General features: G+C 42.0%; 1 protein-coding gene across 2 annotated transcripts in view; it reads left to right on the forward strand.

The window, feature by feature from the left end:
* The window catches only part of Pde6c (phosphodiesterase 6C), a 58,346-nt gene that overhangs the window by 26,321 nt on the left and 16,437 nt on the right, over window positions 1-15,588 (forward strand). For both annotated transcript variants that reach the window (XM_063239376.1, XM_063239377.1), the window contains exons 12-15: window positions 3,357-3,503; window positions 3,731-3,838; window positions 4,197-4,306; window positions 10,198-10,285. In XM_063239376.1, coding sequence (XP_063095446.1) covers window positions 3,357-3,503; window positions 3,731-3,838; window positions 4,197-4,306; window positions 10,198-10,285 — 453 coding nt within the window. The remainder of the gene's footprint in view (window positions 1-3,356; window positions 3,504-3,730; window positions 3,839-4,196; window positions 4,307-10,197; window positions 10,286-15,588) is intronic.

Below are 15,588 nucleotides of genomic sequence, written 5' to 3' on the forward strand. Positions count from 1 at the left end.
GTGTCACTCATTTGATCCCATCTTAAAATCTGTTCATAATTTTTAAGTTTATGAATAAAACCCTGTGAAAGTTCCGAGTGCTATTTTCTTTCCACAGAGAGGATTAGAATTTCTTCTGGTAGATAAAGAAGGTGGGTTTAAGACTTTGAGGGGATGGTCTCTGCCCTTGTTGTTGGGATAGAGCCCCTGTTTCTGGATTGGAGTTCCGTGATCTCATGGACTCTGGGGATATTCGCCAAGATTTCAGAGACCTAATTCTGTATGATTGAAACTGAATAACATCACAGTTAATTTCTTGTTTTCCACTTAATCATCTTTGCCACAGCTCCTATCCAGTTCATGAAACAAGAGTTCTTTCCAAGTAAAGTCACAATGCCCCCTTCCATTTTTATGCGCTCTGCCCTCCCATACTGGCTCTTTGCTCTCCTGACAACAGGGCCTGGCCCTTGCTGAGGGATCCGGTTCTCCCTCTTTCCATGTTTTGTATCACCTGAAATCTTTTCTCTTTCTCTCCTTTCCTGGGGTTAGCCTCTGAGTGCTGTCTCTGTCACCTGGCCTGGAAGAGGACGCTTCCTCATCAGCTCTCTTCAGATATGCATCTTCTTGAGAAATAAAACTGAGCTGATGAGTGTGACACTGGAAATTCCCCAGCTCCCTGTGTAGAGCAGGATGGTGCTTATGTGACAGAAACAATAAATTGGGCAAAGTATCATAGACTTACCAAAAATAGTGTATTGTGAGTGTAAAATATATTCTGAGCTAATTTTAAATCATTTTTGCATAACATTTAGAAATTTAAACAAACAAGCCCATCAGAAGAATTACCTAGAATTATATTGCCATTTCTTCTCAAAAATACACCTATTTGCCCCTGTCTGCTCACCCTGACCTTTCTCCAGGGTGTCTTTTACCCACAGGCTCAGCCTAGGGGAGGCTCAGCCTTTTTTTCTAGGCGTGACAAGGGTTTCATGTGTCTGTACGGGGAAGGACCAGAATAGCAGTGCTGTGACTCAGACACAGAAGGTGACTGATGCCTTCCTGCTCTAGAGGCCACTTGGGCACTCACGGAGGCCCCATGGGAGACTTGCAGAGGAACCCTCAGTGAAGCACTTCACTCACTCATTCTTTATTCAGCTTCATAATTATTGAAACATAGCAGACTACAAGAGACAGCGTCAGGTGCAGAGGGCAAAAGATACAATCTGGCTCAAAAAGCCCCTGTGGATGAGGGAGAGGAAAACAGAGGCACAGCCACCGCCCGGCTTGGAGGTACTCACAGGAGATGTGCACCGGCCCCGGAGGGCCAAACCTGATGTACGCTCGGAAGCTTATGGAGTCACAGGAAGACAACAGAGGCCTGAAGGGAGCAGCAGCTTCCAGGCCGCGCCTCGTGGGGGGCAGTGCAGGTTGGAGCACAGCGCAGACTAGCCATGTGACACGGGACAGCGCGCTGTCTTACGGAAACCTGAGTGGCCGAAAGGGGCTGGAGTAGCAATGAGAAGTGACAAAAGCCACCGCAGAGGCCCAGGACAGGTGCTGAACAAAACTATGACCAGCCTGGCTTCCAGGCCCTGGAAAATGACCTGGTCAGAGTCATGCAACTCCTCTGGGAGCAGATGTGGCCGGCCAGGCTGGAGTGCAGGCTCCTCACGGCCACGTGGGCTGCTGCAGCTTCCTCCACGCCACCAGCCCTCCGCTGTGCATTCCTACGAGGAGGAAAACCCTGCCCTGGGAGACAGAGTGCCGAAGTAATAGACCAAGAAGTCTCTATGAGTCTCTCTGTATCATAATCTGAAAAGCTGTGGTTCTTCGAAACCTGTGGTTTAATAACAGTTAAACCTGTGTGTAATAACAGTGGTGTTGCACTGGCTTTCCTGTGGCTGTAAATGGGACAGGATGACATCATTCTGAGAAATTCATACTTTGTTGCTGTTAAAATGCACATTTATACTTCAGCATTACTGATCCTGTCATGCAGCCAAAGTAATTTCACCTTTATCTTTAAGTAACCCTCCGATGTATCCACAGGGAGGCTCTGACACAGGGTGTCCCCATTTCACAATGCTTTCACCCCAAAAGTTAAGCAAGTTTGAAGAGTTGTGCTTGTCATACTGTGTGTTTCTCCACATGGGAGTGCACATTTGAGGGACTGCTGTGGTGGGCAGGAGCCTCCCGGGGAGGGGGCCAGAGTGTGAGGGTCCCATCCAGGCGCGGACACCAAGGGGCCAGGAGCCGGCAGTTGTCCCATTGGGTGCTGCACCTCGTGTGGAAGGCTGAGCTGCTTCCCAGGAGGCTGCAAGCTTACTGAGGGAAGTGGCTTACTCTCCTGCTTTTGTGTCAAGGACGCACGCGGCATCTGCCAGCAGTCACTGGACGGAGCTGCCCTGAGGATCTGTGTGGCAGACCCAAAGCCGTTGCTTACTCTTGGCTCTCGGTGCCTTCTTTCCCCATGAAACCTCTCCTTTCTTCCTTCAACCAGCTCAACCTAACCCACGTCCGGGGGAGCCTCCTCCTTTAATTCGCGGTGCGGTGCGTCTTCAGCCCTGCTCTTCCCCTCACAGCGCTCAGCACTTGATGCTGTGCTCTCTGATGATTCTGAGCACTCACCTTTCACTCGTCTGCACTTTATAATAATTTCAATAACTTAAGCTTTTTAACAGCAAAATCCATATCCATAAGAATACCTACCAAGTCACATCAATGCTCATGTGCCTTGATTCACTAGTTTTTCACAAACTCCTAAATCTTAATGAGTTGTGAGCTGAAATAAATGTCTGCAAGTATTCCTATATATTGTGGGGCATTCATTCATTCATTCAACAAACATTTGCAGAACACATTTATGGGGCAGGCAATGCAGGTTATGAGCTATCATAGCAAATGAAAGCATGATCCCTGCCCTTATGGACCTCACAGCCTAGTGAAAAGTATAGGAAACCATCACGGAGCAAATGGAGGGAATACCGGGGAATTAAGCACTCATCGACCATTTGCTGAATATTTCTTGGTCAGGAAAAAAAAGAAGTTGGGTGTGAAAAGTGGCAAAGTGCTGTCACTGACCATTTTATTTTGCACTATAGAATAAAGCCACTGGCACTGGATTTGGGATTGAATTTGATCATTGAGAAAGCTTTTTTAGTACTGCTGAATCTTAGCTGTACCACTTAAAAATGGGGATCATTTTGTATTTTGTTTTGAGGATAATCTATTCAAACTGAATAACCCAGGATCTGGCATATATTGGCTCAGAAACTTGCCTGTGGTATTCTTTCATTGTAATTTTTACTTCAGTGTTGGGTATGTGAGCGTGAAGGGGAAAAATGAACATAATCTGTGACAATCTGTCTTTCCAACAGAAAGAGGACTTGCCGGACCCAAAGGCAGTGGACCTGTATGAATTCCGCTTCAGCGACTTTCCCATTACTGAGCACGAGCTGATTAAATGTGGACTACGACTGTTTTTTGAAATAAATGTGGTGGAGAAATTCAAAGTACCTGTAGAGGTCAGATGTGATTTCATTTAAAACACTGTTTGCCTTCCTTGTGCTTCACCAAGGGCTTTTGTGGTTCAAAAGACTAACTCAGTTTGGATTTTAAATTAACTTTGTAAACACATCAGCTTTAACTCCATCCACAAAGGCCAGCGCCTCTTTTCAGATAAGATTGTCACAGACTCCTGACCTTTAGAGCTCTGTTCCAAAGTCCGAATGGTGTTGTCTTTGGGAAACAGGTTCTTACCAGATGGATGTACACAGTGAGGAAAGGGTACCGCGCAGTCACCTACCACAACTGGCGGCATGGATTCAACGTGGGGCAGACCATGTTCACCCTGCTGATGGTAAGTACGATGTGCTGGAAATCGCCAAAACCCCGCACATGTCCCACTTGAGCGTGGTGACAGACACACTGCTATCACTTCAGATCCCCACCCACCCCACCCCCAAAGATGATGCTCAGAGCATGGGTGTCCCTAGGCACTTGGATTATCACTGAGACATTCGCTTATTTACCTCTTAAAGAAAAATGTCATCACTTGTAAGGTTTTAGAATTGCACAAAATACTACAAAATTCTCAAGAAATAAAGCCCACTTGCTGTAAAAACCTGACAGGTCTCCTCCACTGCAGGCAGGTGTGCTGCACTCGAAATGGATGTTTATTAATCCACGTTAATATGTATCACTCTATATTTTTTTAGACAGGAAGACTAAAGAAATACTACACAGATCTTGAAGCCTTTGCCATGGTTGCTGCTGCTTTCTGCCATGACATTGACCACCGAGGCACCAATAATTTGTACCAAATGAAGTAAGTGTACATAAAAGCAATGCTGATAAGTTCTGGTCAATGTTTGGAAATTCCCAGCAGCAGAAGAAGACTTTTTCCTGTCCCTTAATGTAATCAATGCTTCTTCACCATGTTTGGGGATTCCATGGCCACAGTGTGTTCCCTCCAGGGCAAGCATCAGCCCTTTAGCCAACACCTGCTCTTTCTCCGCACGCGGCTGGGTTCCTTTCTCCTTTTTGTCTCCATTTGTTTATAGCTTCACTGTTTCTTCTTACAGCTTTGCTTATTCAGGCAATTGGATTCAAATGCTAAGGTGCACTCATCCTTTCTGGGTGGTTTTTTTTTTTTTTTTTAAGATAGTAAAATCCAACAAATCAAAACAGAACAAAGCCAATGTAAACAAAGCAGCAAAATTGGTACAGAACTTCAAAGCAGGATACCAGGAAAACAACAGAAGCTGCCATCGCATGTCTCCTTATAGTCACAATAGTTATCCATTCCATCAGGTATTGCAAAATCAAACCAAAAACAAAACAGAATAAAATCAATCAAAACAGATTATTAAATAAAGCAAAACCAATTAATCAGAACAAAGCAATACAGTGAGAACAATATTGGATTTCAAAGATCAGCTAGAAGGAAATCCCCCATGTTTGCTATATTGCATACTGTCATCCTCCCAAGAGATGCTTAGACTGCTGGCCCCAGGCCTGAAAAATTAACTAAACAGTGCAAGCATTTAGTGGCTTTATGCTCTTTGGTTGCTATCAGCTCAGCCTGTCCTCCACACCTGCCAGTTGCTAAGCGGGTGGGGGTGTTGGCTCCCAGCCTGCACGGGTAGGCTCACAGGAGGTGCTGTCTGACTTTTCTCTTCCTGGACCCGTGCAGCTTGTGCGGCTCACCAGAAAGGCTAGCTAGTTGGCCTCTTGTTCAGGTATATTCCTCCTGGGCTGACACTTGTGTCCCCTGGGTTCACCCTCCCGCTCCAGCTAGAGGGCACTTCTTCCAGGGCTCACTACCCTCCCTTTTCAGTCCTCTGGCACCTGCCCAAACCTCCTTTCACGCTTTTTCATCCTAATACCAGTAAGAAAAAAATAAGGGTGTCTGATCAAGGTCGGAGAAATTTGGGATCACAACTTATTTAAACTTTCTAAGGCTCAATTTTACCTGAAATATAGGAACTGTAATAACAGAATCTAACCGGTAAGTCCGTTACAAAGATTAAATTGGATGAATGTATATAAAGCCTTTGTTCATGGTAGACTCTTAGCTGTTAATTACATTAGGTATTATTATATCTATTATGATGTCACTGGTGTTTCTCAAAATTCATCAGCGTGCCCATGGTCCGTCCACTCTCGAGAGTGTTTTTTGAGATGCTCCTTCTGTCTCAGCCACACTTCGGCCTCACTGCTGACCCTGGCTTACCCCTCTCCAGAGGCAAGGAAGGTGTTCTGAACATGAAATACTTCTTTTTGACTGTGGCATTTGTGGAGTCCAACTGATCTTTTAATCTCCATTTAAAATTAAGTTTCTTTGCTATGAACTGGCTATAATACTATCTCTAAAAGATTATGATAAGAAGCAAATGAAATTAGAGATGTAAAACCTACATAGCAATTGCTCAAGAAAAATGTATTCAATGAATTAAGAGTCCTTTACACAGTGACTTCTTGTCTTCAACAATTACCTGATTGCTTTCACCTTAACAACAGTAGCCCCACTGAGGCCTGGGCAGGGGCTGACTTCATCTGAAGCACGGCCTGCACTGGCCACTCCGCCTGCTGGGCCCCAAGTCTCTTGGCAGTCACCGGAGTTCTCCCCCTTCCTCCCAATCAGCAGCACGTCAGCCAGTTCAGCTCCGAAGAAAGTAACACGTATTGAGCATCTCCTGTATGGTGAAGACCGCATTAATAACACTGCCTTGTTTAAACTTCACGGCACTATAGCCCTCTCTTTTACCACTGAGGAAACAAACTCAAACTTGATCTCACTGACAGGAGGAAGGCGAATCAGGTGTGAGGTCTCACCTCCGGGGTTGCAAGAAGCATGAGCCACATCCCACACCCTTGCCCTGCCTGGGTACCGTGGAGGCAGTAATGTTCGTAAGCCAGTGTTTTTTTTATAAACCGCCCATGGGGAACAATGTTAAGATTAAATAAGATCATGCATGTAAAGGTGATGGGAAGGCTTCCTGGCTGCTTCAGCCTTAGCCTGGTCCACCAAGCTTCTGTCCTTCAACCACACTGTCCTTCAAAAATGATCCTTGCTGAGCCTCTCTCTGTCTCCATAATTGGTTGGAAGAATTGCTCAGAAATCCTCAAATATATTAAGATGGTATGTTGGAAAATGTGGTTAATAAAAAGATGAATAATACTGAATTATTCTCATACACATTGTACTAACGAGGTCATCCGTAAAGTGACCCAGAGCAGCTCGGGACCCAAATGACCTTGATCCCTGGCCTAACCTCATGGCCTTGGTCAGATTCCTGTCTCCAAATGTCCAGCCTCCTTGGTTCTGGTGTCCACCCTCACCTCCCCGCCTTAGACTCTGCGCTCTGACAATACCCTAGAACCTTTGCTAATTTCAAATTTGTATAATGCCTTCCAATTTTTCTCTTCTCTTTATTTCTCTATCTAGTTTGTTGTCCATATCCTGCTTTTATGTTTTTGGATTTCTTTATTCCTTGCATCCCCATTTCTCTGTTTAGTTTTAGTTCTCTGGTATTTTGTCTTCTTTGTCTAATCACTAGAGAAATACAGTTATCAGAAAAAGAAACTATTAGAAATTTTAGAATTCATGTCACTCTCCACCAGTGCAAGCCTCTCTTCCCAGGAACACCTTCCTCTGTTCACTAGTCTATATCTGATTATTTTCCACAGTGCAGAATCCACTTTCTTCCAAGGCAGAGCACTCTACGTTTTCCGGATGATACTAAACTGGAATTGGTCTCTTCACTTCCTGTTTCTCATAGTTCAGCTCTCTGGATCGCCTAGAATAGGGGTAATTTCTCTCAGACAGGATATCCCTTCATATTTTAAACAGAATAATCATGCTTGTCTTCTTAAAATATTCTTTTTCAAGTTGAAGTGGTTTTAAACTACTTTTAAATAACCACTTCTTTCACATGATTTTGTCATTCTTCTCTGAACCCACTGTAGCGTTTTTGTGTCATTCTTTAAATATGGGTCTTGGAATTTAGCACAATAATCCAGACATGGCTTAAAGTACTTTATACCTAATCCTAATTAAATTTCATCTTCACAGTTTTTATCCTTTATTCTACTCTTAGTCAAAATCTTTAAATTATATTCTGTCAGCCAATGTATAATTAAGGTTTTTTTCATACAGGTTTTTAAATCATATAAAAATTAGATAGTCATTGTTTCTGTCGATGTTTATTCTAGTGGTTGATAAAAGTGTGCAAGGGCTGAGCTCTGGGGCATGGGACTGTTAATCAACAAAGCAACACTCTTTGGGCTCTGCTTTCCAGCTCTCTGAGAGAATCCTAAGTAGATATATCTAACATCCCAAGTCCCAGAGAAGGGAGAGAAAGCGCCCGTCAGATGCCTGGTGAAGCCCACACACAGGTGGCCCAGGAGGCTGTCACAGAGGTGCTCAGAACACAGTCCTGGTATTTGCTCTTCCATACCTCTCCCAGTGTTCCTGGTGATTATTCTGGAAGTACTCAGAAGTTATCAGCTAAAAGATTTCAGAGATTGAAATGAATCTCTGTGTTTTCCATCCATTTTCCACTAAAGTTTTAAGATAAAATTTGCTTATACGAAGCCTTCTACCATCTTTTCCTTGTGACTCCCCGTGACACGCACAATCTCAAGTTCCAGCAGAAAACAGGGATGTTATTCGCCTGGATTAAAAGACCGCTGAGTGTTTTTACACTACCCCCACCCCTTGCTCAAGACGTTATTCTTGGAAAGCCAGGGAAACCTGGTAGGTTAAACAATCAGATCACACCATCACCTCTGTTGCTTGAGGTTCTTTCATCCAGTTATTTCCCTGCTGAATGCTTCAGCAGTGTCATCTAAACTATGTTTAAACCTTCAAGCTTACTGTTGCCAGAATTCAAAATATGGAACATTATTTATGATTCTTGTGCTTTTCTTTTTTCTCCAGATCATGCTGAAATCTTTAATAATTTCTTTGAAAATTACTTTTTCTAGGAAATCCTTGCCAAATTCTCCCTACACACAAACGTATGAATGAGTGTGTGTGTAACTCTTTTTATGGAATTATTTGTGAGTCAGTTGCAGATATCATGACATTTCATTCATAATATTCATTCCATAGAATAAGGGGATGCACATCCACACAAACACAATTTAATGACTACCTTCAGGAAATTTCACACTGACATAATAATATTATCTTACACAGAATGTTTTCTTAAACTTTTCCCATTAACCCAATAATGTCTTTTAGATCTATTTTCCCCTTTGATTCAGCATCTAATCTAGGATCACACATTGCATTTTGCTGTCAAGGATTTTTTGAGTCCTTTAATATGGAGTAGTTCCTCAAGCTTCTTTTATCATTCAGAGTGCCAATGTTTTTGAAGAGTCTAAGCCATTTATTCTGTAGAATGTCCCTCTATTTGGATTTATCCAGTATTTCTTGATTACTAAATGCAGGTAAACAGTGTTGGCAAAAATTCTCCGTAGACCATCTTGTATCTTTCTCCACACATTCCACCAGGAGGTCGTGATATCATTTTGTGCATTAGCTATAAAGTGATGTTAAACTATTAAGGGAAGACGTCATAAAATCCCTTCAAGTAAAGGAATGTTTTTTCCTGTGTGAATAATAAGTAACATGTGAAGCATTATTTTGAGACTGAGTGAATATCTAGCTTCCCAATTACATATCTGACTGATGGACTTAAAGGAATGAAGCATTTCACTCCCTTGTAACTAGAATTGAACTTGACTCAGTTTTTAAAAACATCCAGTGTTAGTGCAGGGTAAGTATTCAAAAACCTGTTAAAATGATGATCAAGCGTTGTTTTAAACCTAAAGGAATTAAGTATTACATTCTCTAACTGAAATTTGATTCATTTTTAAAAACATCCAATGCCGATACATAATAGACATTCATATATGTATTAATCATCCATTATTATATTCATCACACATGGTTTAATGTTTCTCAGCCTGTGTGTTGGCTTTTGCACCCCCGCCAATGGATCTCCCATTTGTTAAAGGTCTGCCCTCTATAAAATAAAGTGAAACTTTTCTAAGGCTGTCATCTATGCTTCTGAGTTCCTCTTTCCTCAGAATTATTTATTCCTTGTCTCCATGGTAATTCTTCCCTTGTGGCCCTACTCCCATTCTACATTTTATTTCCTTTACATCTTCAATGTGGCTTCTGCTTTCTGGGAGGAGGCTTTGAAGGGAATCAGAGCACCACTGCGTGAGGTCCCCCCTCACATAAGGCTATAACTTAACCCTTCACATATGGGGAAATTTACATTCATTCACTATCTTGGGGAGGAATGAAGAGTTACTTACAGTCATTTTCTTCTTGGTTCCTGGGAATTCTTCATGAATATTTCTTAGGCAGATAATCTATGGACTTTCATAAGTTTGCTACATCTTTTGTAAGTCATTTCCTCACCATAAAAAACCTCAGGGAACCTAAGGATGAATCAAACTTCCTTGTGTAAACAATTGTTCATGCATTAAACAAATTGTATTTTTATCCTAAAAATAGTATATTCTCACTTTTAAATCTAAAAAACATTTTTAATATATAGTTCTTGATAATTTCAAAGACCTTGATGGGAGTGAGAGGGGACATAAAAGAAGAATCCTGAGATAACAGAGATTCTGTGTTGTACAGACTACATGTAATCTTCACACAGCTGAAGTCACAGTGCAACCTTTTCCTGCTAGGTCCACATCTCCACTGGCCAAGCTGCATGGCACTTCCATTTTGGAGAGGCACCACCTGGAGTACAGCAAGACGCTCCTGCAGGACGAGGTATGCGAGCCTGGCTCTCAGGTACCTTGCGGTTCACATGAGAGCTTAACTCAGAGAAAATGCTGAGAGGGGAGCAGTCCTGCATGGCGGCACTGGACGTGTGTGCTGTTACCTGAATTGATTAACAGAAGTTACTAGATTGAAGTGTTTTTGAACTACCAAGCAGGAAGTAGCTTGGAAAAATGGGACCACAGAAAGCTGAACTTGTGTGAGTCCATGGAGAAAAGAATAAAAAACATACAGTGGCTGTGAAAGGTCAAGGTGAACTTTGAAGGTTATATAAATAAATGTAGCCGGGAAAAGAGGCTATGTAACCACTGACTTTCTTCTTCATCATGGAGGATAATGCATTGTAGAGAATGACGTGCACCTCAGAGAAAGTCAGGCTTTAGTAGTGGAAAGGGGGAGGGGTCAAGGTGTAAGACGTAGGCAGACTCCTGCCATCCAAGAGACACTGAGTCACACTCTGGAGTCCCAAAGGGAGATCAGAGATGGCTTTAGGCAGGAAGTGGCTTTAAACTTGTAGAATTCATTATGATTGTAAAATATTGTGTACTTCTGGGAAGTGGTCATTCTTCATCAGTTTTATTTGGGGAGTGGATAGAGGCATGTGAATAGATCATGAATAAATCATGAATGTAATCTAGTTACATTTTAAGAAAGTTACATTTAAGAAAATTCCAAACCAGGACTGAGGAGAATATTGTCTTGTCACAAGCAGAGAATTTGTTTAGAATTACATGTTAATTAGGATAAACACATTTTCTGGAAGGTGAAGCTTTCCTCACCGTCAGCAATAATCTTACATTAGCATCTCAGAGGGGTAATATAAGGAAATATGCTCACTATTATGGATAACATTAAATTTTTCTAATTAACAAAAAGTCAAGACAGTCCACACAGTCAAGTGGGAACATCTTATAAGGCAGAGGAAGAAATAGAAGAAAATAACTCAAGCAGTTTTAGTAATGTTCAGTTGAGGAGCACCAACACCGCGTTCATGCTAACCCTAATGTAGCATTTCTCAATCTGTAATGCTCTTGGCAAAGCACTAACCTTGAGTCTTAGTCTGCTTTCTTTTACCATAACAAAATACCTGGAGGCCAGGAAGCCCAGTATCCAGCAGTGACATCTGCTCTGCTTCTGGTGGGGGCCTAACGTGGAAATTAGGGATGTGCGTGTAGAAGACACAAAATACAGGAGTCTGTCTTGAGGCTGGGAATATAGCTCAGTGGTGTAGCACCTGCCTGACAAGTGTGAGGTCCTGAGTTCAATTTCTAGTACCTTCTTCCCTCAAAATAAACAAAAGTCTGTTTTGCTTTTTAACGACCTGCTTGTGAGAATGAACCCCCTTTCAGATAGACTCCCTCTTAATGATCTATCTAATCCCTTCTTAAAGACCTAACCACCACTTGAAGCCCTCACTCTAAGAATCATATTTCAACACGAATTTCAGAGGTGGCAAACCATATTCAAGCCATGGAATCTGTGGGACTCCTAAGCAGTGGTCCTCAGACATGGGTTCCTGGACCAACTTCTTCACAGCCATTGATTTATCAGGGAAAAGAGAACTCTTACAAGCGCAGATCCAGGGCTTCATTTCCCATTTACTGGGCAGGTGCCTTAGAGTTAGGGAAATCTGCATTTGAACCAAGCCTCCATTCTGATGCAGACAGACATCTCTTCCAAAAAGAGATTCATAACATAGATATAATCTGCTTTAGGACAATGAAAAGGAGAACCACAAGTAATTCAGGAAGGATAGAAAAAAACTGTTATTGTCTACTTTGTTGTCATTGCAACCTCAGGTTTCTGAGTAAGGTTTTTTTTGTTTTGTTTTTTTTTTTTACATGCTACAGTTTCTGTAACACTGCAGTGAGCATCAAATAAAATCTACCACTTAATTATATACATACTTATGGAAACAAAATACAATTAAAAACTGCAGCAAAATAACTAAATGTTTAACTTGGGAAGGCTCCTGTATCTATGTTTTCCCTTCTGGACTTTGACAGTTTACCACAGAGGGGCAGTTTTCCATCTTAATTTTTTTATTTATATTACAGTCTAAACTGGTTTTGATGGTTATACAAAGATTTGTTATCCTTTCTAAAAAGGAATATTGCTTCTCAGTAATCCATACTGCCTTTTCAAGGACTTCTCTGCAATACTGTTTGCCTGCTAATTGCAGACATTTAAAGCCTTGTCAATAGAGTTGCTAGGTGATGCAGTCACAGTTTGTTTATGAGCAAACTGAACATTAAAAAAGACATTTTTAGCCATCAGATATGGTTTCTACATTTTGAGGGGACAGTGTAGTTCTTTTATTCCATAAAGAAAATGTACTTGCTAAAATTTTTTAAATAAGGGAAATCCGTGGGATTTCCCCAGTAATTTTGGAATTTGTGAGCATTCTTCAAACATTTTAATTTTAATATTATAATGTTAAATAAATTGCTCAGCATAAACAATAGAATACTGTTGTTCTTTAAGACATCTATTTGCAAATCATATCATTATATTTGTGCTTTTCCAACATACTGTATCAGCCTGTCTCATGTTATTCAAAGAAACAGCAAAGAAAAATGGAAGCCTTGTGTCCAGCCCTAGGGAACAGGAGCTCGCTCTTCCCGTGGGCGTTGGGGGCCCTGCGCTGGCCAGGAGAACGGCCTGTGCTTTTCTGTCTCCACTCACCCGCAGTTCCCAGGCAGAATAAATTAAAAACCATCTCCACCTGTTCTGGTGTGCTACAAAGAATTAATATTTTATTACCGTTTTAAGAGAGAGGAACAAAAATAGACTCTCTGTGTCTGTTGAGCTCTGGAGACCAGCTGACCACGCAAGGGCTGGCTGGACTGGAAAGGCCTGGGGACCAGGCCCCTGCCTTGTTGGGGTGCGTCTGTTTCATTTTCAACACAAAGCTCAGCGTGAAAAATGGGACGCTGCACACATACATATTTTTTAAATTAGTGAGTTAAGATTGTTATAAGAATTACATTTACCCACTAACAAATTCAAGTAACGGGGAAATTTCAAAGACAAATAAAGGAAGAATAAGGTTTCAAATCCTACCCCCCAAAATAGCGCTTCATTCACATCTGGAGAGCTTCCCTCGGTCACCCTGAGGATCTCGGCAGACAGCGTGGAGACAAAAGGCGTTTTGAAAAATGAGATCACAGAATAAGCTGTCTTTGGATTCAGAGCTGTCTTCCAGTCACTTAGAGTCACATCTGTGTAGCATCTATTCATGTATCTATTTGGGGGGGGGGGGGGCTGGTTTTTGAACCATACAGTCCGGCTGAATTTGAACTCACTGTGTACCCCAGTCTGACCTTGAATTTGCAGCGGCCCTTCTGCCTCAGCCTCCCAAGTGCACCACGACGCCTGGGTGCACCCTTTTAAAGTGCACAGTTCGTGGGTTTTCATCATTTTATACACCTGGGCAAGCACCAGCACCTCCACCATAACCAGACGTTTCTGTCGCGCCCTAAGGGCAGTCGCCCGCGCCCCTTGCGGAGCATTTCTTTTTCATTTTTTTTTATCGGTACCGGGGATCGAACTCACGACCGCCTGCTTGCAGGCAGGTGCTTATGCCGCTGACTAAATCCCTTGGGGCTGGAGCATTTCTCTCCTCCCAGCCCGACAGCCACCGAAACGTTCTGTTCCCATAAATCAGTTTGCATTTCCCAGATCCTGCTGAGTGCAACTATCCTGGAAGCATTCTTTTGTGCTTGCTTCATTCATATAGAAGAGTAATTTTGAGATTTGCGCATGTCAGTGATTCGTTCCTTTTCATTGCTCAGTAAAACTCCGATTACCTTCAATTAAATAGAGTCAATAGCTGAGGATATGGCTCAGTAGTAGAGCAGTTGCCTAGGGTCGGGGCTTGGGTTCAGTGTCTAAAACTGCAAAATGAATGAATGAGTATCAAAAGCATTAAATCATTTACTTGAGTTTAACAGAAAACATTTTGAAATGGGAGGACTCAGGGGCTGGGGATTTACTCTCGGGCATAAGTGCCTGCCTCGCAAGTGTGCGGTCATGAGTTTGATCCCCGGTACAGATTAAAAAAAAAAAAATGGAAGGACTTGCAGAATTTTACATCATTGTGTCATCATGAATTGTTAATTCTCAAAGAGTCCTCAAAAATGATTATGAAACTTATGAAAATCTATACGGTTTAAGCATTTATTTTTACACTATACTTTTAACTTTATGCCATCTTTTAACCACCTGCTGTGAAATACAAAGCAAATAGAGTATTTATACTTTTCCCACATTTTCACCTGCTTTGTAAGGTATTTGTTATCATGTCTTTATAAAATTTGTATTTTATAATTTTCTATTGTTGATTCTTAATTCAACTTTATGAGTTCAGTACTTTTTTGACCTTTTTGTTTCCGTGTGAATTTTATTTATTTATTCTATTTTGGTACCAAGGATTGAACTCATGACCTTACGCTTGTTCAAATGAATTTTAGAACCAATTTGTCAATTTACAAGCACATATTCTCTGATTCGTTGGTAGTTTTGGTTGGAATTGCTCCAAATCTATAAATTTCAGTTTTTTGGTGTTTATACAAGTGGTTACATGCTTGTTCCTTTTGGAAATTATGCATCCTTGAATGGAGCCAGACGGGACACCACGGGAGAAAGGCGAATGAGAAGAACAGTTCTTAGCTTCCTCGTCACTGTCTTAAATAATCTCTCACCAATGCTATTGGGGGGGGGGGGGTCTGGGGAACACACGTCTTTGATTCTGGTTTTTCAGAGGTAGGAAATGCTCACATGTGCAAAGCCTGTGAGCCTCAGGCATCTGTGCTTTGGGGTCAGGTCTGCTTCCTTTTGGGATTCTCTGTGGCGCAGGGGACCCCGTAGTGGGGGGCAGCACAGACAACTGCCCTCAGCACGGCTTCCACCTCCCGCTGTGCTGTCCTGGTGTCCCGCACTCCGCACTCCGCACTCCGGGAAGGACAGCCTTCCCTTGGCTGTGTGGAGCACACCCTGAGATCTCTTGTTCTAATTAAAGAATCAAGGGGTATTTTTCTCACTTTCAACCAACAATCCACAAAAACCCCAGCGTATGTTTAGTCCCAAATTTGTTCCAAAAGACTTTAATTAATTTCCCCAAAATACATACAATATGAAAGAAAAAGAAAATAAAAGCTAATGGAGAAATAAGAAAAATTAGGTAAAGCCCATATATACCCAAAATGTAGGCAGTGATACACAGACATTTATTAGGTATCAGCCACGATTTGGCCAAGAGCAACCAATCCAAAAACAGAAACAATATCTTTTTA

The sequence above is a fragment of the Cavia porcellus genome, unplaced genomic scaffold (assembly GCF_034190915.1).
Source record: "Cavia porcellus strain 051 isolate PalLab524CR breed Dunkin Hartley unplaced genomic scaffold, mCavPor4.1 scaffold_28, whole genome shotgun sequence".
NCBI lineage: Eukaryota > Metazoa > Chordata > Mammalia > Rodentia > Caviidae > Cavia > Cavia porcellus.